Consider the following 21,456-nt stretch of genomic DNA (forward strand, 5'->3'; position numbering starts at 1 on the left):
CGAAACTGAACAGGCGCAGATCCAGGAGTTGAAGTTAGGGGGGTGCAAAAAGTAGGCAGGGGGTGTGGGGGCCACATTGAGGCTCCCAGTGGGTCCAGGGCGAAGCCCTGTGAGAGGCCCAGGGGGCGAAGCCTCCGGAAGCTTCTGTGGACCTTTTCACAAAATATCTTACGACTAAGACAAAAATTTTGCAATTCTCCAAAAAGTATCTTAGCTATAGAAATCCACCAAAAATCTCATATTTCTACTACATATATTCTAGAGATTTTGTAGGGTAAAAATGTGGTCTACCGAGTGAACTTTTTTTTACATTTTCTTGACGAAACTATGATTTACGCTAACTTTGACAATTTTTTTTTTTTGGGGGGGGGGGGGGGCGCTTTTAAAACTCCCGCTGGTAAAGATATTGCTCTGGTAACTTTTGGCATGTGAAACACTATTACATTTGTCTTATTCATCTTGGAACAAATATTTTTGAAAATAGAAAATTCTTATCCCTTTCTTATAATTTTTTATGTCCTTGAATCAATTTCAGGGTCGTAGCGATGTTTCTGAAAAGGGGATCATGTGAAAGGGTTATTCGAGGAGTACCCTTTCCTCTAAGTTTCTTTTTTTATACAAAGGAAAAATTTGCTGGGTTCCTTTGAAAGTCATCTTTAGATATCATCTAACAAACAAAAACAGACGAATAAAGAATTTATTATCTTTTCTAGAAAAGAAGTGGATAGGTACTCTTCCTTGAAGAAACACTTTTTAAAATAAAAAAATGTAACTGATTTTATGCTTTATGTGTATTGTGTTTTTTCCATCAAGAGGGTTATATAATAGGCCAAAGATATTTGTTACTATACTAAAGAATGTGATCGCCATCGCACCACCGCTTCATTGTGTCATCGCTATTGCACCATGGCGCCATCGCGGTATCGCTTCATTGTGCCCTTTCAATAATTCTAGTAACCTTTATTGGTCTTGGAATTCTTGTTTCTGTTTGCATTACCCCCCCCCCCCCCGTCTCAAACTGAAATGTCTTCCTATGATGATAAAGATTCATATATCAACCAAACAAGAATTAAAATTTATTTGACACTCAGTTTTCTTCTCATTAGCCAATGATGTTCATCAATTCATCATCACTCAATCTACAAGAGAATAAATCGTCCTCAATACAAGTAAAATGTATGTATGACTCACATTGTATATATTTTTTGAAAATTCGACAAAAAGTAAATTAAGGCAACTTACTCCTTTTCACAAATATAATAGAGCAATTGGTGACAGGCGAAATCGTGCCATTGAATCGAAGAGTCCGTGAAACAGTTGTACGCGACACAATCCTCACTGCCACCGTTTGGTTGACTAGCATGCCAGTCAGTAAAGGTAAAAGATGCTCTACTTTTTATCCAAATGTAGGAACCTTCTCTTTCTAGGTCATTACCCCCAGTCCAATAATTTACGTTGTCAAAAGTATCTGTCATTATGAGTATATGCATATTTAAAACATACTTCATTCATATGTGTTTGATTTAATAGTATAAATATATTTTTTTAAAGGTTATTATATGTAATATTATAGCATCTTGTTAAAGAAATTGTACACTCTCAAACATACTGGTCGAGAATATTAAACATAAAAATAATGGAGAAAAATTTAAACCTGGTTTAATACTTAGTCTAGTATTTATATTGTCAGATTTTTAATCTTATCATTCCATGATGACAGAGAAGGTTTTATTATTTGAAAATGTCTCTTAAATCTTGAATAGCTGGTATTCCCAATTCATTTCTGATAAGTAAAATAACCAAATCGAATTCAAATACTCATCTCACCAATTTAAAAAGAACATGAAAAGTATGAAGAGTTTGTGCTTTCATTCGACTTTACTGGGATATTTCGATTCTACATATGAATGAACATTATACATGATTGTATATGTACATATGCATCGTGAATTGATAATACGTATTCCATAAATTTTAATGTTGAGTTAAAGGCCCGAGCAATTTTTCTTCTTCTCATGTTGAAGCTTTTGAAAAAAGGAAATGCTTTATTATAATACAAAAACAAGCCGGCTTGTAGAGGGGCACAATTTGTGCCCTAGGATGTTCCAATAGAATTTTGAATACCTGGTTTCTAAAGATTCAAAGACATTGTCAATGAGGAACTCCAACATATTTTAATATCATTTTTAGAATATTGTGTGTTGGATCAGAATATTTTTTTGCAAAATAAATTATCTTTGTAGATGAATAATTATAAGAAAGGAATATTTTTGAATCCATTTTTATTGTAGAAAAGCAGTTGCTATAATATCAAAAAGCCTAATTGTCTTTAATTCAATGTGAAGAATGATTATATTAAGTTTGATCAATAATATGTTTGATGCTATTAATTTTGGTAGAAAATGTGATTTAAGATTTTTAAAAGGCTCTTTGTAGTTTTTGAGAATACGCATTTGATTTACACCACAACTTCTTGTGTATGTTGTGGCGCAATATGTCCAAATTTTCTCCTTCACTTTAGTTAATATTTTTATGATGAGTGAGCTTCTAGAACAATTACATTGTAATTAGTCATGGTTGTAAGGAACTTTCGGAATACAGTATAGGTAATGTAACGCCATCTTGTTTCCATCAATGTGGAATCGAATTCATTTTTTAAAATATACGAAAAAATCACTTTATCAGATATATTTTTACCAAGTACCAACTTACGGTTTGGATGAAGATGTGATATCCGGTTTTTCAAGAACTTATTCTCCACAGAAGATTCAATCTCGACCAGTTTTCCTTGTAAAGCAGTGCATATTGACTGTTTGTACAAAAGTCAAGGTTTCAGGTTTCAAAACATCAATAGGATACTATTAGGAATACTATTAACATGTGAATTGCTTGTGTGTGATTAAAATAAGAGGTACTTGTATATTTAATACTTGTATTTTAATTTTTTAAAGATCTAATATAGAGACAAAGATGAGTATTAATTAAATTGTCAGCAACATTTGTGTGTGTGTGTGTGTGTGAGGGTGTGTTTGTGCGTGTTTAAGGAAATATGATTGTGCAATGTATATAGACATCAATATTAGAAAACAGATTCACAAATTGTTAGCAAAAACTGATTTTTTTTTTATCACGGAAATTGACTGACCCCTGCTGATGCCCAGTTCTCCGTCTCATCTTTAAAAAGGTAACAAGAGGCCTGGAAGTGGACCCAGCCTGGTTCACATCCGGTGGTACAGCCACCTTAACAAAGGACCACAAATCTAGTTTATTTACGTATTATCGTATACAATGGAATAAAAATAATGCGGAATACGTAAAAAAGCACACTAACCGTTAAATGACACAAGGATAACTCCAAAGAATAAAACAAATTTCTTGTAGGGCATTGTGATAAGAAACGATTACAGAATGATAAGGAGAAAAGCGCAGAACTATATTGTACGCATTATTATCAATGTATGTGCACTCTTGTCAGGAAAGACTACCTTCTCTTTTCATCAAATGCTTTTATTATAAATAATGTTTGAAATGGTGTCCTCCACTTTTCAAAAATCGTTATTCCTTTTAAAAAAAAGAAACTTGAACGTTAAATTAAAAAAAGGTTTGAACATAAAAATGATCAAGGGAGATTAAATTTCAGTATGCGATAAAACCATCTGGTTGCATTTATTGGGAGAACAAAATTCATCAGGTTGAGATTGGTTCAAACTTTTAAGTTTTTTTATCTTTAAAAAATCGGTGAAAAAATGACCCGTGGTAAACATTTCACTATACGTTTGGGTCAATAGAGGATTTAAAATTTGTTCCCAACTGACGGACAGTGCAAAATGCAATAGTCTGTATCCTTTCTGTTGTCCAAAGTTTCAAGTTGCTTTAAAAATAAATGATCTAAACAATTTTGGAGGAACATTTTGCTATGAGAACCCTCTTAGGATGACACTCAGAGAGTGTACATAATATTAAATTATTCATCCTTTAATCTGCAACTTATGTTATATTGTTGATATTACTTGATGGCTGTAAACACCAAAGAAGCTTTTAACTTGGAACTTCTTGTTTTTCTTCTTGCATGGTAATTTTTTATGCCCCTGAATGGCCAGGCATATATTGTCACCCCTTTCCGTCCGTCATTCTGTGTTATTCCGTGATAGTTAGTATTCCTGACTTTATTTTGGCTATGCTTGTAGATAAAGAGCCGATTCTTAGTATGTCTCTTGATATTGATGACAAAGACCAAGATTTGATTTTTTGATTAGCCCATTTTTCCAGCTTACATATAATCCTTAGACTCTTTCTTCTTATTCAGTTTTTCATGACTTTTTTGGCTGTGCTTGTAGATAACGAGCTGATTTTGATCTGTTTCTTGATATTCATTGATGTTAAGCTTAAGTTTTGTGATGAAAAACCTATTTTTATAAAAGTTGTTGTCCTTAGACTCTGAAAAATTCGAATTCGCTGTTTTCAGGACATTTTTGATGTGTTTACAGATTCTGAGCTCTGTTATGTTTCATAAATTTTTTTTGTAGGTAAGCTAACATACTTTTCAGTCGGATGTTTGATATCGAGGAACATCACAACAACGGGAAAAGAGACCAAAAAAAATAGAGTCACATTTTCAAATAATATTTCTTTATTTTTGTTATTGAACCCATCTGTTCAGGTATACATTGTATTTACTTTTTTGTATACAGGTATTTCCATGAAACATATGATGCCAATCGACGCGGAACAAAGTCAAGACTTTGGCTGTAGGGCGTACATCCTTGCTGCTGGACACGGTTCCAGTAGGATACGGTATTAGGATTTCTACATCCCCTTGGTCCGCCGTTATGAATTCTCGCATAACTCTCGCAGTTGGCAGGACAACCACTGCTACCAATGTAGCGATTCATGTAGGCGCGCACACATCCAGCGGCGCAGTTGTAATCATTGGCACATTCTTTCCAACCTGTCATGAAAATCGGTCAGTTTACAAGAAACAATTCACATGAAATAATTGCATTTGCTTACATTGTATTAAAGAAATTCTCTCTCTCTCTCTCTTTACCACTCCCAGGTCGGCCGCAGTCCTGCCAGTAACCGTATTTGATTTGAAAATATCCACAGGAATACGAGGTGACGTCCCACTTACAGCCAACTGGTCGGCAGCCAGATTCAACCTGTATAGGAACATGTATATTAATGTTTATAATGATATATCTTACAAGTGATTACTGAGCAAGCTTGATACTGGCTACAATTTCTGTAAGGCCTATTGAATGGAATGGTAGGGAATGTTTTCTAAGGATTTGAAAAGTTTTAGTAGGATAACCAAAGTAGAAGAAACCTCGGGATAATTTTGTATGGGATGTATCCCGTGCATATACATCGTATATATACTCAGACATGATTGAACAACTAAACCTCGTTTGGTGCCCATCTCAGTGTTTTATATGCGTTTAAGAAAATGTTTTCCTCAAAGTATTGTAGTAAGAAAATGGTAAATTTTATACACTTTGACAATTCATCCGTATTTACGTGTATTAAATGCTATTTAGTGAATAACATAGTAGCAAATATAATCTACTCACCCTACAAATACATCCCAGACACTTGTCAGAAATGCCACCTGTTTAAAAGACGATATTTTAAAATGAATTTTGTTAACTAGTATTGAGCTTTTTTGGAAAGAGTTTTACTTCCTTTCTGGTAAAAGGTCAGGTTATACAGTCGAAAGATCTTCCTTCTTACACATTTTTAAAAAGAAGTATTTTATATTTGTACCAAACTAATAAAATACAGTAAAATCGTACCATCAGGATTTCAAGTTTCCGGCAATTACGTAACCTAGAATAAAATTTCACTTAACATATTGGCTGTTTCAAATGCAATGCCAACAACTTTTGTTTTCAATTTAACGCTCTATAGGCCTATATGCCTTATCCTCAAAAATGCAAAACATTTTTGTACCTTATTTATTTTCCATACGATTACAGTATACAGTTATTGACTGGGTATGAGGGCAATATATGATTTGTTTGACCTGAAGGTGAAAATGTTGCCCGAGGCCGCACCTTCAGGTCAAACAAACAAATAATATGTTGCCCTCATACCCAGTCAGTAATTGTTTTGTTATACCCTTCACTTCAGATAGAACAATTAAAATGAAAACATATTTGAACAGATTTAATCAATATATTATTATAATCAATTACTTTCTTTGGAAAAGTTTGGCTTGATCAATAAAAATAAACAATAGGAGAGAATGAAAAAAAATCAAAAATAAAATTATTATATCACAAAAATTATTTATCAAAACAATCTTTCATATAGCAAACAACTCTTGCAGCTCTAAACTTCGGCTATTTCCGTGTCGCCGATATTGAACGACTATTAATTTTTTGTGACGTAGCAGTGACGCTGCGGTCTAACAATTCTCATGTTGGATTGGCAGGCCAGTCAACAATAAAATTGTTAGACCGATGCAATAAACATTTCTTTTGTTGGACTTTTTATTAGAAATAAATATATAGGAAGATATTTATAAGGGTATAACAATACCCAGTAATTGCATTAGAATACCTAAGGAATCTATGCCATACGTTTTCGCTACATTTATAGACTAAATGCAATAGATTTGCTGTACCCAATATGATGCCCACCATTTACTGAATCTATCTCCATCTAATAAAGCAGTTAAGTTGTGTTTCATATATTTCCTGTACCTATTTCAATTGCCATATAATTTGCTGCACCCATTTAATACATTCACAGAACTAATTTCATGTCATACGTATACCGTAACCAAATTTCATACCATACATTTGCCGTACCCACATTTCATACCATACATTTACAGCAGCTAATTTAATGCCAAACATTTGATGTACCGCATTCAATACCAAATTTATTCATTCTAATATCGCATATTTCTTGCACTTTATATCATTAACGTCTTCCTTGGAAGACGGTATACAGAGATGAAGTATTTTACAGTCTTCGGACTGTGCACTTCCTCTCTTTTGTGATTGGTAGAAATTGTTTGATAAGAAAATTTTCAATTTTTTCATTGGTTGAAATGCTGTTCAAGGCAAGGGAGATAATTTTCTGATGATCTAATTTTCGTACGACTTAACAATTTTTCAAGATTTTCAATCGTAAAAAAATATGACAAAACGAACAGTGGAAATTGGCTGTAATTAATTCGAAATATCGTGCTAGTTTTTTTTTTTTATAACAATTACCAAAAAAAAAAAACCCAAAACGTTTCTATATTTTCTTTGTTAACAGAATTGATCTCTATTGCATACAAGCTTTACAGCTTGTATGTATTCTTTTTCCCTTGTTTGCACTGTCTTTCTAATATTTCTGCAACACTCGGCACACCTCGGCCGATTCGCACCTCATCTACATATCACAAAGGTGACGGAATCAGTCGAGGTTTGCCGAATGATCTCGGCAGCAGAGTCGAAGTTTACTCAGACAGCTGAGCATCTGTTAACCTTTCACTTGGTAGGGCTTATGTCAGAAAAAAAAAACAATGAAGAATATACAAAGCCAAGAAATTTTCAAGAATTATACGGCCTGATAGGTTTAGGTCAGTTTACTTTTAAAGGTTGTTGCTAAAGACGGTAAGCTTTTTGAAAAAGCTCTACTTGTATATTTACTGTACTCATTACATTGCCATATACATGTATTTGCAGTACCCCCATATTATATACAGTCAAACCTCGTTATCTCGAACTCGATACGACCGACAAAAAACTTCAAGATATAGGAGTCTATATATCAAGGGTAAAATACTTAAAGAAAAAGAGTTTGGGACTTCCAAATCACTTTGACATATCCATGGTATTCGAGATATCGGTATTCGAGATACCGAAGTTCAGCTGTACTTAACGTACCATATTTAACCCCATAGATTTACCGTACCCAGTTTTTATGCCATCATTAACCATACTAAATTAAATATATCTCAAAGGCTTTTACATAATAAAGCCGCTTTAAACAATTAAGAAACTCACCGTATGCTATAGACGCAATGGCGGCGCAAGTCAAAAAAGCGACTATCATTCTGCTGGTTTGTAGTGAAAATGGCATCTAATATGAAAGAACTTTCTGCTTTATTTATAGGCTAAGATCCCCTACTCATTTCCGGCTTTTACAACATCCGTGAAAACAATTATATTCATATGATGAGGAAATATTATCAAGAGTGCATGTCATCCCCTTGTGTTTATCACAAAAATTTTGCCACATAATATCATCTTCTCGGATAAGTAGACATATTCAAATCAGAAAAATAAGTATCTCTGTACTGAAATTTCTAAAGAATTCATTTAGAAAAGAAGCTATGACAAAATGAATAAAATAATAAATAAGACCACCGCCAAGCAGAACATACCCTCGCGACTGGAAACATTTTTTTAAGAATATGGATATGAGTTATGTTATTTCAGTACGGGATTAATGCGAAATGAAACAAAATGGAGATGTCTCATCAAAAATTCACTTTCATTTTCAAAAATTGTGCATAATGCCTCAACACCTTCGAGCTGTAATGACAAAGGGATTTCCCTAATTATGTTAATTACTCAAAGCTCGTGATCGATTACATATTGGACACTTTCGTTTTCAAGAAACAAGTGTATTAGCAATACTAGTCCCCTATCGGCACATGTAGTCTGGTTCCACTTAAAATTAAAATGACGTAATTCCACCAAAAATCACTGAGGCGGAACATAATGCAAACTTAATCATCACGATAGATTCACATACCAAAAAATCAGTTTTTTTGTGGCAAACCTATAGTAGGGGACTTATAATTGCATACTGTGTAACTCACTCATAAAATTCGAGCTGAAATTTCGCGATTTTCTTAGAATTAATTGGTGTACCATTTCAAAGACCTTGAAATTTAATAGGACATGACCTATTGCAATGCAAAAGAAGTAAGCAAACTTTGATAAACATCTTCAGTCTTACCCACAAGCTTGTACCCCCCTCCCCCAATAAATAAATAAATAAAGTCAGATAACCTAAGTCTGTTAGTCAAATCCATCTCCTTTTGCTATTTTGCATTGATTTCGCAGATTTAATACCCGTCTATGCCTTTTTTGTAAACAAAGCAAGAAGACAGTTTTAGGCATGCTTTTCAACTCGAACAAAGGATTTTTGACCAAAGCAAATAACTTGATATATGATAGGCACAATGTCATCATGCTGTGCTGCAATGGTCATTCTATTGCAAGCTACCATAATCATCTATGTAGTTCAATTTTTGACACAGGTACAACTGTATATATGTAGATGGAATCGTAATTTATACTGGAAAACATATTATTGTCACATATCTAGCATAATTTTAGCACTGGAAGCTGCATCTTTAAGTTCACGTCAAAAATTCCATTGAGAAACTGACCCTATGTACAGATCTAACACATATATTTTAACGTAATTATGCGAGACCATATCTGCTCGCGAAAATTTCATTCTCGCGTATATTTGTATTAATACGTGAATATTTTGTCTCGCTTATAAATGCCTCATATCTATCTCGCCAAAATAAGATGTTGCGAAAATCCGATGATCTAGATTAACTAGAACCCGTATATCTGACTAGTACATCGGTTTGTATTATCTCCAGGGTAAAAGAAAAAGTAAACTTTGTTTTTAATATACCCGTGGCAAAAACCAGCGGTGGCTTGCCACATTTTGTTGTTGCATTAAAAGCATTGTAAATTTATACATTTTTGTGTTTGATAGTAACAACATTTGGGGAGGGGATACTTTTGTTTCATGTACACAGTGTAGACCTTAGCAAGTAGAAATCATTGCTTCAACTCAGATAATAATTTATGTTTTATATCCGAGGAGTTTTATCTTAGGAGTACGTGACTATCTTAAGCACATTCATAGGATAAACAGTCCTCAAAATTAACTTCCTTATTGCTTCATGCAGTGTACAGTGTAGATAGTTTCTAATGGATATTAAATAATCGCAATCACTATGGACGTTTCGATAAGGCATAAAATAAAAAAAAAAAGTCACTGCCTAATATATTAACACGATGGTCCTTTTTATAAAGTATATCGAAACGGTCACTGCTTAAATTATTCTACACTCTTTGAATTATTCAATCCAATCTCGGAACGCTACCAAAAACGTAACTGCAAGGTAAAATGAAATAATTTTTTTAAAAAGAGACAGGTGTTGAGATTAGATGTTGAGAGGGGTATTGACAAGTAAATAAACCTGTAAAAAAAACTCACCTTTGATCGCATGGCAAATTCAATCTGTATAGAGTAGTGTAGGGACAAAGATCGACTGAATATTTGCATTGTCTTGCAACGATACTCTTTTGCATGTTACACATATATATTTTAAATCTAAGGTAACTATTTTTCTATCTCTATTATCTTATAGATACCTAATACAGAACACGCCATATTTGATTTAAATTTAGAAAAACGTTACAAAATGTCAAATTTCATGACGATGTCGCGTTTCTGTTGTAAAGGACATGAAGATTTCGTATATGAGCTGAATTTAAAATGAAGGATCATTGGATGAAGAATTCAATATTACAGCTCTCAGTGTCAGATAAGACTCTCACATCTCAAAGCCAAAGAAAGGTTGGAGATAATCTAACAAAACAAACGAATCCAACACCTTCATATCGAAGTCACGATGTCATATCAAGGTTATGCATATGACAATGCATCAAATTTCATAGGACGGGAACCCGGGGGACCAGTAAGGATTTAATCATACTGTTTCCATTATTTGCGACATTATGTAAGCAAGGCTTATAAAAGCTATGACATTTTTTATCACCCACTCTAAGGCCCTATTATGAAAGAAAGACATTTTATAAAACTATACCTGGATGCCATTCCCTTTTGCAGAAACAAAGAATATGCATGAATTTATATTATGTGAAAAGTAAACATCAAAAAGATTTACACTCCTCTCTACAGATTTACAATCTTAATCTTTCGGGAAAGGGCAAACTTCGATGCACCTTTGACAAGGATATTTATCTACTTATAAGTGGAAATGGTAGAAAGATGTTAGGTACTACAGATTTCTGCTGAATAAAGATGGAATAAATGTTGAGAAATCTAGAAGTTCTCAAAGACTTCTGTAGCTCAACGAAGAAAAGAAACCAACCACAGGAAACTGGAAATAAAACCAATAATTCGATAACCGATTGATAAGGAATATCGATTATCGTCGCAAATAATTCACTTCTATATCTCAAGGCATTTAAAGATTTTCGCCTGTTCTACTAACAATTGATAAGAATGAACAACACTTTGGGAAAGACTGTCTTATTTTTTTGAAAAGCAAGGAATCTGATTTTTGTTGATAGAAAAAAACATATATTAATGAATATTTATCACAATAATGGACAAGCCAGAGCAGGAATTGGATGGCAGCAGGACTTTACCTGGCCAAGTGAGACCCCAACCAAACACGTAAGTTAAATTAGGCAAAACATCAGTTTTATATATATATATGTACTCTAGATTGAATTTCAATAATTTTTTTAGTTTCGTAATTCAAAACAAATTAATTTTCTTCATTGTAATCAAAGGGAAAAAACATTCTTTTTTTAATGAATGTCAGCGTGTACACTAAAATAAAATACAGATACTGGCATCAAATTCACAGCATAAACTGTATCTTTTTTCGTTTGTTTGGCTGCCTTTTCTTTTTTTTTTTTCTTTTTTAGATGTTTGTTAGATTGGTTTTGAGTATGGTGGCATAGTTCTGTCACCACTTTTCAGTTAACTATGTTGACTTATCAGATCATTACGTCGACTTGTCAGATAATTATTATATTGACTTATCAGATCTTTTTGTCAACTTACCATTTATTCACGTATTAAAAAATTCAATATGAAAACGCATCCATGTATGTGCCATCCAGATGACAGCATATTTTCCTGACAAGTCGACAAGAGGATCTGACAAGTCGTCTTAATTATCAGACAAGTCGACATAAATACACAACAAAACAACATATTTATCTGACAAGTTGACAAATCATCCGACAAGTTAACATCATTATCTGACAAGTCGACTAAACGTCTGATAAGTCGCTAAAACGGATGTGTGACGGTACATATTGTCGTTTTGTACATATTGTCGTCAGCGACAATATGTACTTACCCTCACTGCACATATTGTCGTCCATCGGTACATATTGTAGCTGGCGACAATATGTACCAAGACGAACCTTTTTTTCCTCCTGCATAATGGACGACAAAATGTACAGTCACGCATCCGCACATTTTGTCGTTGGCGACAATATACTGTGAACATTTGCACATATTGTCGCCGATTTTTTTTTTTTTTTTTTTTTTTTGTTAAAGATTATTTACTAAGGTCATGAAGATTTGAGAGATTGACACACACACACATACAGAGAGAGAGAGAGAGAGAGAGAGAGAGAGAGAGAGAGAGAGGATAGACATATATGATTATATGGAAGCATCCCCAGGTAGCGTAGATTAAAGTTTCTTCAAATCATGACCCCTGGGTCTAGGGTGGGGCCACAATGGGCGATCAGTTTTATCTCTCAGTGTAGTTTTTTTTTTTTAATTTGTTTCTTACTTTAACATTGAAAATGAATATTTTCTGTTTCAGTTAGAGTTTTCTTTGAAACGTACTTTTCATTGTGATATAGGAGATTACATATGTGGGTTTATAGAGTCATGAAATAGGTATTACGCTAGAACTATTGGTACCCGGAAGTGTTAGCACAATAAACAGAAAAAAGTCAAATATAGTATATCAGTATTCCTAGGTATTTAGCGATAACAGTCTGCATAATCTTGCATGCTATTTTATATATATATATATATATATATACTACCAGTGCGGTCTCTTAAAATTGTGTAAATATTAGTTAAACAGCACGATAAGGAAATCTGAACTTTTTTTAAAGATCATCGATAACTTTTCTATTCTTAGCTACCAAGAGTAAAATCAATGTTAATTCAAGTATAATACTTTTTTTTTTGGTTAAAAAAACCTACTAATTACACAACGTTTCTAAAAAATCAGAGTTCATTCAAAAAACAAAAAAAAGGGGGGGGGGAGGAAAAAAGAAAACAGTTTAAAGAAAGCGTTACAGGTACGTTGTATGTTACTCAAGATCGTGGATAGCCCTTGAATAGTGTGAAGAGGCCCTTGACAATACAAAAAAAGATTGTAACATGCTCTCCTCATATACATCGACTGATTAACATTATAAAATTCTGTAAATAGGTCTTCAATTCAGAGCACGCCTGTGGCATCTAGAGCTAGAGACACGGAAACTTCGGCAAGTTTCTCGTAAGTATGCACTAAACATATAGGTACAGAGAAATGAAGAAAACATTATTCAGGAAATCAATATCGTTTGATTAAATAATTCTGATATATATATATATATATATATATATATATATATATATATATATATATATATATATATATATATATATATATATATATATATATACCTGTCTAGTTTGTTGGGTATGCCAGGGACATCAAATGATTTTATCTGATAAAATCTGTAAAAGAGGAAACCTTCACGAAGTGGAAACAATTGACGCATTACAAATAATCGTCTTAGTTTCCATGCATCCGTCTACTTTCACATTCTTGTTAAATACTAGCAGACCGCCAAAGTTTTCACTCGACATATTTCTACTATACCGAAATCGTCAAACCTTCAGCCCTTTAATATAACCACGTTTAGAGTATGGTTTACGGATTTTTTGACACTATGATTAACAAATGTTAATTATGGTTAACGAATGAAAACTATATTTTACAATTGAGAATCTATATTTATCAACAAAATTTGTTAACTGTTATTTACAGACAGATAAACGTTAATTAGCATTCGCGAACTAAAGTATACAACCGTTTAATATAGTTTTACAGATAAAAACTATAGGTAAAGAATCGTTAACAATAGTTTATAGTTCTTAAACTAAAACCTAGTTCATCAATCTTTAAAATATGTTTTTTTTCTAATTTTTGTGAATTTGGCGTGGCATAAATATGACATCTGAAAGGCCAGTATCTTCTGATATATCTGTACACTTGTATGTTTGGCCCATATATATACAAACTGATTCCATCGATGTATAATATTTTTTAAATTTACAATCAAATTATGTATTTTCGATTCTGTTTCTAATCTATTTCAGAGGGGAGATGGCTGAACCTAATAATTCAGGGTAAAATTAAACACACCTTCGTATATAATATATGCTATATAATTAAACCTATTAAACCTTATAACTAAAGCAACAGCAACAAACCCCCCCCCCCAACCCCCCCATAAAAAAAAGAAATCATAAATTTTCTAGATATATAGCATATGGAAGATTTGTTACATAATGATAATGAGTCACCATAAATGTATTTCATAACTCAAACACAGATCAACATATTTTCACATCGAATAGTTAATTTTAAAGTCAGTGAGCTTTAAAACTTTAATATAAACTCTAGTTTGATTATTTTTTTTTTCTGTTTTCGGCATCTTTTTGATAGTGACGATGACAATGAGTGGGACTGCGCCGAGGAGAAACCTATGCATGGCGCTAACGATGACTACGATTCCTGCTGGGACGCTGTGACAAAAGTCGGACTCGTTATAGTAGGAATATTCCTCTTCATAGTTGTTTTCTGGTCGGCTTGTCTGTCAAGAGTCATCATTCACATCATGATATGGAAACTGAACCCACCCTATACCAACAGCAACTTCACATTGAACAAATTGGGGGGAACCTTACAAGTGCAGTCTGAGAGGATGGAACTTAAGGTTTGTGACAACATTGCTAACGGTTGCATAAAAGGTCAAGTTCTGAGGAATGGACTGCCGGTGTCGTGGGAGTGCCGTGACAAGACAGCTACCACTTGTTTGTTGTTGGAGGACATCCCCTCTGTTAACGTAGGCTGGATCTGGGGGCTGCTTATAATCATGTCTGTACCGTACTTATACACTATGGCCATGTCTCTCTGGAAATCATGCTTCAAGAAAAACAAAGTAGACAATTTTGATATGAGGGTATTTTTACTCGTAAGTATGCCTTATTTTTTCCCTATTTGTTTAGTGAAAGATTAAATTTCGATGTACATAAATGCCCTAAGCACACATCTTCATTTTACTGAGAATATGTATGACATCAGATTTTCATTTTTTCAGAGCTTGACAATAGAAATAATTCATTCGACTGGTCTGTGTATCATGGTATTTCTTGTGATGCCAGCTTTCGACCCAGCATCTGCCTCTGTTCTTCCGTACTTTGTATGTGTTATTCCGGTTCTCTTAAGCGTCAAGTTCCAAGTTAAACAAGAGGAGAACACAAAAGTGAAAAAGAATAGAAATAGACAATCAAGCTCAACAATGAACGGCGGGGTCAATAAAATAAACGTTCGCGAGGCCCCAGATGCCATGAAACATAATGACTTCAAGTATGATACAATTCCCTTCATAGGAGCTGTCATCTTCATTATGGGGATGGGATTTTTAACTTTATATGTATACTACAACTCGCAAAGCCATAACATGGTTACTACCCTTGTATTGCTGTTAGTATCAGTGATCATGGTGTCCGTTATTTGGTGGGAAAACTTTGTAACATCAAACATTACACAGAAGACCGATGGCAAAAATCAAGAAAAGTCTTTCTTGACGAAATATGTGAAATCTAAACGAGATACAGTGTCTATCCTGACCTACTTTTTAAAGATCGGGTGGACATTCCTAGCCACTTTAATCATCTATGTAATTCAATCCAAAGAAAGTACTCTGATTACAGTACGAACTTTACTGTATTTGGAGGATGCTGCAACAGTGCATACTTTAAGTGGAACCATCCGCTTGGAATCCAGGTCATATATAACGTTCGGGTGCATGACCTTTAACCCTTATCTTATGACAGTAGTATGTTTCATTCTCACTTTTGTGTTCTTCAAAGCGTCTCGTTATACATGTCGGATTGTATTACAAAGGAGATCTTTTGCCCCTCCGATTGGTCTAAATCTCTTGTTGATGCCCTTTGTGTTTGTCATACTTATGAAGTACCCACTAGCCTTTACAACGGAGGGATGTAACGTTCTACAGCCTTTGTGGGAACTTGACTATGGTAATTCTGTGGAGCGTCTATGGCCACTGATTGTTTCTGGTGTTCTTGGTTTAACGTCTTTGGCTATTTTAACATTATATGTTTGGTCAACTGACGGAGCGAAGATGGAGAAAGTAGAAAGGTATTAATGGAATACACGAACAAGTTATTAAGTTGAATCATATCTCAAGTTATTCGCTGAGTTAGCCGAAAATGTTGTTTATTTACCATTACAGATTGTTTATGAAACCTGCGTACTGTGGAATATTTCTTGACTTGTCTCTGTTGTTATCAAGGCGGCGATATCTATATGATGTTGACTATAGTACAAACAGAAAGGTAACATAACAAGAGCATTCCGAATTTTGAATTTTAATTGAACTTGGTTTTTGTTTGCAATTGATGCTTTTTTAAATCTTGGAAATGCTACTAGGCAGACGACAAGCCAAAAGAAGTGTACTCTCCCTTGGTCTATTTCTGTGCAACAATGTGGCATGAAACGGAAAACGAAATGACACAACTTCTGAAATCTATATTCAGGTGACGTTATAGCGATAAAATCATTCCTCACATCAACTTCTCTCTTGTAAATCATCATTAAGAATTAAGTATGATTTCTATATTACAGGGTTGATATGGATCAGTGCTGGAAAAGGCAAGTCCAGTCCATGAGACAAGAACAAAGAAGAAGCTTCTATGACGAGGATATTTATGATTTTGAGGGCGAGTAGTGAAACTCTTCTGTGTCTTGTTACACCTAAGTAGATAATTGGATAAAATGTGTTTATTAGATTTCAAAAGTTATGAAAAGATTTATATAGTTTTCAATATATTATGACTACTAGTAGTTTTCCATGTTTTTTCACTTTAAAAATTGTTTTTGTACATGTAGTTCACGTTTTCTTTGACGATGCTTTCAAACCCCGGAAAGTGAACGGTAAACTGCGAAATGGAAGGAAAGTGAACGATTTTGTAAAACTTCTTGAAGAATGTGTCCCGAAAACAGCTAAGTACGATTTCAAATTAATTTATTGTAATTGGAAGAAACTCATTCAGTAAAGTTAGAAATAATTTTAATATTCTAACATACTTCTTGTAGATCCATATATGGAAATTACGAGCTCGAACCTGTCAGAAAGTTTGAGACCCCATACGGTATGAAGTATGAATGGATGCTTCTTACAGAAGATGCCAAATTAATTGTTCATCTAAAAGATAAGATGAGAATAAGGCATAGAAAGAGATGGAGTCAGGTTATTGTTTAATTTCCAACAAAAATCTCAGTTTAAATTAAAACCTTGAAAGGAATCATGTTAATTAGTGTGTTATAACTTCAGGTGATGTACATGTATTATTTACTGTCCTTCGAGTTAAACAAGATGAAACCAAAATTGGAAGATAAATGTAAAGAACTATCCAAAAGTATGAAAGAAATGGTCCACAATCTCTCGGAGAACACTTTCATTCTAGCGCTGGATGGTGATGTCGACTTCAAACCGGAAGCGGTGACGCTGTTGTTAGACCGAATGAGAAAAAATGCAGATGTTGGAGCAGCTTGTGGAAGAATACATCCCATTGGATCTGGTTTGGAAATTATTATATCTAAAATGAGATATATTTCCATTTAATGCTTAAAAATAATAACAACTCATATGCAATGCTTTTAACATCAGGGCCAATGGTGTGGTACCAGAAGTTTGAATACGCAGTCAGTCATTGGTTGCAGAAAGCAACAGAGCATGTAATTGGTTGTGTTCTTTGCTCGCCCGGATGTTTCAGCCTTTTCCGTGGATCCGCCGTTTTAGCCGATAATGTCATGAAAACATATACTAGAACGGCAACAGAGGCTAAGGAGCATATACAATATGACCAAGGCACGTTAAGTATATCTATAAGTCAAAATGAATAACAAGAAAAATATAAAGTTCTAAAAATTTAATAAACCGGATAAAGTAATTTTTTGGATATATCAAGGGAATACTAGTATGCTTTTTGTGGTAAATTATCTGTACGTTTTAGGTGAAGATAGATGGCTGTGTACACTCATGCTTAAAGAGGGATTCCGAGTAGAATACTGTGCAGCTTCTGATGCATTGACCTTTGCCCCGGAAGGATTTAACGAATTTTATAAACAAAGGCGACGATGGGCCCCATCTACCATGGCAAATATTCTAGATTTGCTTCTAGACTGGAGATATGTGAAGAAAAATAATGACAGCATTTCAATGTTGTATATTATTTACCATATATTCCTCTTTGTATCTTCAATATTGACCCCTGGCACTATTTTCCTTCTTATTTTGGGCGCTATAATTACAGCTTTTCCTTCCATAGAACCGTGGTTGGCATTGATTCTCAACTTGGTACCTGTTATTGTTCTATCAATGTCCATCTTCTTAGCTAAAGAAGACACACAGGTATGACATATTAGTAATTTTCTTTTTGCAAAAGTGCAAAAATGAATAAAAAAACATAATCTTGTTACATTCATTTCCAAAGACCGTGTCAACAATAAAAGAAAGTAGCTCTGATTTCCTTTTAACAGCTCATGTTAGCGGGAATCATTTCTACGATATACAGCCTCGTTATGATGGTGGTGTTAATCGGTTTGATAAAAGAGGGCGTGGAATCACAGTTCTGTTCTGTCACCACGGTCTTTTTCTGTTTTGTGGCGGGGGTATTCGTCGTTGCTGCGCTAATACATCCACAGGTACAAATTTATCTTTCTGGCTTTTAATATGCGTTTTAATTTCTGTTGCACCTGATCTGTCTTTATACTTGAAGGAATTTACGTGCATATTCCATGGCCTGTTGTACTTTCTGGCAGTACCTTCTATGTCAATGCTCTTGATTCTTTATTCCCTCGGAAATATGCACAATATAAACTGGGGAACTAGAGAGAACAAGACAGCCGCGGGTCAGGATGTAGTTATCAGAAAGAAAAATAAATTGGAAGGACAGACATGTTCTATTGGGGACTGGTGTCGGTAAGTATTTTCAAAGCAACAATCATATCATTCAGTTTATTTTTTTTTTTAACTTTTTGTTTCCTTTTTTTCTCCCTATTACATATGATAGGTCATTGTGATAATAAAGTTTATGATTTATGGATTGTTGGTACAAATCAGTTTTATAAATATAGTATATGATGTTGGCATAATATTTTTTGTAGCTGTATGCTTTGCGTTCGAGAGATTCAAGAAGAAAGTCAGGAGGAGACAAAGAATGAAACATCCAAAAATACGATAGATATACAGGATAAAAACAAAGTAGAGACCACGCCAATCCAAACAATTGATGTTCAGAAAAAGTCTTCAGTTGAAAAGAAACCTACTTCCATAGATACACCTAAAGGAGAAGGCAAGAATGCCTTATTATATCAATAGAGTGCAGAATCAAATATCCGTTCTCTATCTCTCATGCATTATTTATTCATGGTAGATAACATACGATTTTCAAAAAGCCCATGACTTCCATCAGTTATTATAACAAAAAGATTTATTAAGGGATATATTTTGGAGAAACTTTACTATTAGAAGTGCAACGATACATGTAAAAAGATTTCATAATCAGTTTTAATTATGCTTTTTTATGTATTGTTGTATTAAAACTCGTAATGGAAAATTTTGACAAATATAAAAGCATATATATTTGCAAACGGAAATGATAAAAGCTTAAAAAACTATAATAAATTCATATCTTTTTATACAAAAGCAGAAAGTATCTCTATCGATAAGAAAATCTTGATTCATTTTGTCAAATTTTTACGGATAGTGTTCATTTTCAACATTTACTTGAATGATATGTTTATACCAAGAAGTTCATATAAGTTTGATTCTTTTAGATAAAACAAAGCACGGTGATTTCAAGAACTCTGAAGATATTCCAGAAGAGGAAAGAAAATTCTGGAGGGGTTTGATAAAAAAGTATCTGAAACCAACAGATATAAATCCAGACGAACAACAGAGGGTACAGGAAGACTTACTAGAACTTAGAAATAAGGTTTTCTTCTTTGTTTTTATACTGAATGCTTTATTCGTAACGATCGTCTATGTGCTTACACAAGTCAATGCCTACCAGGGGACGCTTGAGATTCCGCTCCCTTGTAATGTGGCAGGAGGCGAGCAGGGAGTTATAGAGCCTATCTCGATAGCCTTCACAATGACCTTTGGTCTGTTACTACTTATCCAGTTCTTCGGAATGATTTACCACAGAGTGTCAACTCTGACCCACATTATTGCATCAACCCGGCTAGAAAAGCAAACACAAATAAAAAGACCGACGTTTGGTGGAGAAGCGGGAAGGGAAATGGCAACAACGATAGATGAGGCGCCTAAAAATGCGGAATTAACGGGTGGGGAACCAGACAAGCCCGGAGATGGAGCTCGGAAAGGTTGGAGCAAGTTAAGGGCAAGCGTGCAGGTAAGCTCTGCTCTGCGATCAATATCAGGAGAAAGAAGGAGAAAGCCGGAGGCTTTAGAAAAACTTAGAAAAGTGATAAAAGACGCAACAAAAAATCCCATAAATACTATACAAGAAGATGAGGAAGATGATGACGTTTTAAGTAAATATCCCAACACACCTGTAATAATACAGAGTATCAGAAGTCTTCAAAAGGAAGAAAATGAAATGCCAAGTACTTCAAACGTCTAATATGGAGAGGAAAACAATAAAAAATCTCTATTTAGGATAAAATTTTTATAAACGCAAGTTCTATTATTTCTCTTTGAATTTCAATTAATGTAACAGCATCAAAATGTTAACATTTCTTATAACTTGTTTTGTGCATGTAATAAAAAGAGTGAAAAATGGAAATCGCCTAAGTTAATATTCTGTTCATGTAATTTTTCTCTGAATTGCAAAAAAAGTAAAATGAAAATGAGCCTAGGATGATAAGTGAATACCTTGTTAAAAGGAATGAGGAGGTACATGTAACTAAAGATGAAAAGGTAAGTTTCATTTAAAGTCGTTTTTATGAAAACAAAAAAGTCATATTAAAAACTTGCCTTCAGGTAAGCTAACTTTTAAAAGCGTTTTAGGAATAATGATAGAAGGACAGAGACCAAAAAATTGGAGAAGTGATAAACATTTTGTAACAATGATCACACAAGTCTTGGGTTGCATAATCTTGTATGGACATGTGTCTTTTTTTTTTAAATTCCACCAACAGAAAAAGTATATTGAATCACGTTAAAGTCAGTTGTATACAACGTACATATTTAGTTGGTACAATTTAATCTTAGTCGAACATAGATTAGTATGTGCGGGTGGGGGTGGGATGGGGGAGGGGAATTCTATTGTAATAATATGGCATTATAAAAAATACATGCAGTATGA

The 21,456-nt window shown here is 33.9% G+C and overlaps 3 protein-coding genes across 3 annotated transcripts; 1 reads left to right on the top strand and 2 right to left on the bottom strand.

Moving 5' to 3' along the window:
- Nucleotides 1–1,081: 1,081 nt before the first annotated feature.
- Nucleotides 1,082–3,386, bottom strand: LOC133196177 (perlucin-like protein). The gene is made up of 5 exons (XM_061332106.1): nt 3,332–3,386; nt 3,146–3,240; nt 2,713–2,809; nt 1,243–1,468; nt 1,082–1,139 (listed from the first exon to the last, which is right to left on the bottom strand). The coding sequence occupies exons 1-5, from the start codon at nt 3,384–3,386 to the stop codon at nt 1,103–1,105; spliced, it is 510 nt and encodes a 169-aa protein (XP_061188090.1). The 3' UTR covers nt 1,082–1,102.
- Nucleotides 3,387–4,612: 1,226 nt separating this feature from the next.
- Nucleotides 4,613–8,100, bottom strand: LOC133196313 (lysozyme-like). The gene is made up of 4 exons (XM_061332221.1): nt 8,004–8,100; nt 5,571–5,608; nt 5,048–5,159; nt 4,613–4,948 (listed from the first exon to the last, which is right to left on the bottom strand). The coding sequence occupies exons 1-4, from the start codon at nt 8,077–8,079 to the stop codon at nt 4,674–4,676; spliced, it is 501 nt and encodes a 166-aa protein (XP_061188205.1). The 5' UTR covers nt 8,080–8,100; the 3' UTR covers nt 4,613–4,673.
- A 3,279-nt stretch (nt 8,101–11,379) lies between these two features.
- LOC133197253 (chitin synthase-like) lies at nt 11,380–20,864 on the top strand. Its single transcript, XM_061333208.1, has 16 exons — nt 11,380–11,460; nt 14,194–14,223; nt 14,543–15,071; nt 15,198–16,261; nt 16,356–16,458; nt 16,553–16,659; nt 16,748–16,842; nt 17,012–17,129; nt 17,219–17,372; nt 17,457–17,703; nt 17,793–17,993; nt 18,139–18,536; nt 18,665–18,829; nt 18,904–19,106; nt 19,292–19,479; nt 19,964–20,864. Exons 1-16 carry the CDS (start codon nt 11,390–11,392, stop codon nt 20,770–20,772), a joined length of 4,482 nt encoding a protein of 1,493 aa, XP_061189192.1. The 5' UTR covers nt 11,380–11,389; the 3' UTR covers nt 20,773–20,864.
- Nucleotides 20,865–21,456: the final 592 nt, after the last annotated feature.

Source organism: Saccostrea echinata, unplaced genomic scaffold, assembly GCF_033153115.1.
Source record: "Saccostrea echinata isolate AGI-Se365-2 ecotype Australia unplaced genomic scaffold, CSIRO_AGI_Sech_v1 ptg000030l, whole genome shotgun sequence".
Lineage (NCBI taxonomy): Eukaryota > Metazoa > Mollusca > Bivalvia > Ostreida > Ostreidae > Saccostrea > Saccostrea echinata.

What these genes read in the sequence shown, in the direction of transcription:
- LOC133196177 (XM_061332106.1), bottom strand. Translation starts at nt 3,386, where the DNA reads ATGCCCTACAAGAAATTTGTTTTATTCTTTGGAGTTATCCTTGTGTCA. An exon ending in TATCCTTGTGTCATTTAACG is followed by an intron (nt 3,241 to 3,331) that starts GTTAGTGTGCTT and finishes TCCTTTGTTAAG; the next exon opens with GTGGCTGTACCACCGGATGT. An exon ending in TATTATATTTGTGAAAAGGA is followed by an intron (nt 1,140 to 1,242) that starts GTAAGTTGCCTT and finishes ATTCTCTTGTAG; the next exon opens with ATTGAGTGATGATGAATTGA.
- LOC133196313 (XM_061332221.1), bottom strand. Translation starts at nt 8,079, where the DNA reads ATGCCATTTTCACTACAAACCAGCAGAATGATAGTCGCTTTTTTGACT. An exon ending in CATTGCGTCTATAGCATACG is followed by an intron (nt 5,609 to 8,003) that starts GTGAGTTTCTTA and finishes TCTTTTAAACAG; the next exon opens with GTGGCATTTCTGACAAGTGT. An exon ending in CTGCGGCCGACCTGGGAGTG is followed by an intron (nt 4,949 to 5,047) that starts GTAAAGAGAGAG and finishes TTTTCATGACAG; the next exon opens with GTTGGAAAGAATGTGCCAAT.
- LOC133197253 (XM_061333208.1), top strand. Translation starts at nt 11,390, where the DNA reads ATGGACAAGCCAGAGCAGGAATTGGATGGCAGCAGGACTTTACCTGGC. An exon ending in GCTGAACCTAATAATTCAGG is followed by an intron (nt 14,224 to 14,542) that starts GTAAAATTAAAC and finishes TCTTTTTGATAG; the next exon opens with TGACGATGACAATGAGTGGG. An exon ending in TCTATTGGGGACTGGTGTCG is followed by an intron (nt 19,107 to 19,291) that starts GTAAGTATTTTC and finishes TATTTTTTGTAG; the next exon opens with CTGTATGCTTTGCGTTCGAG.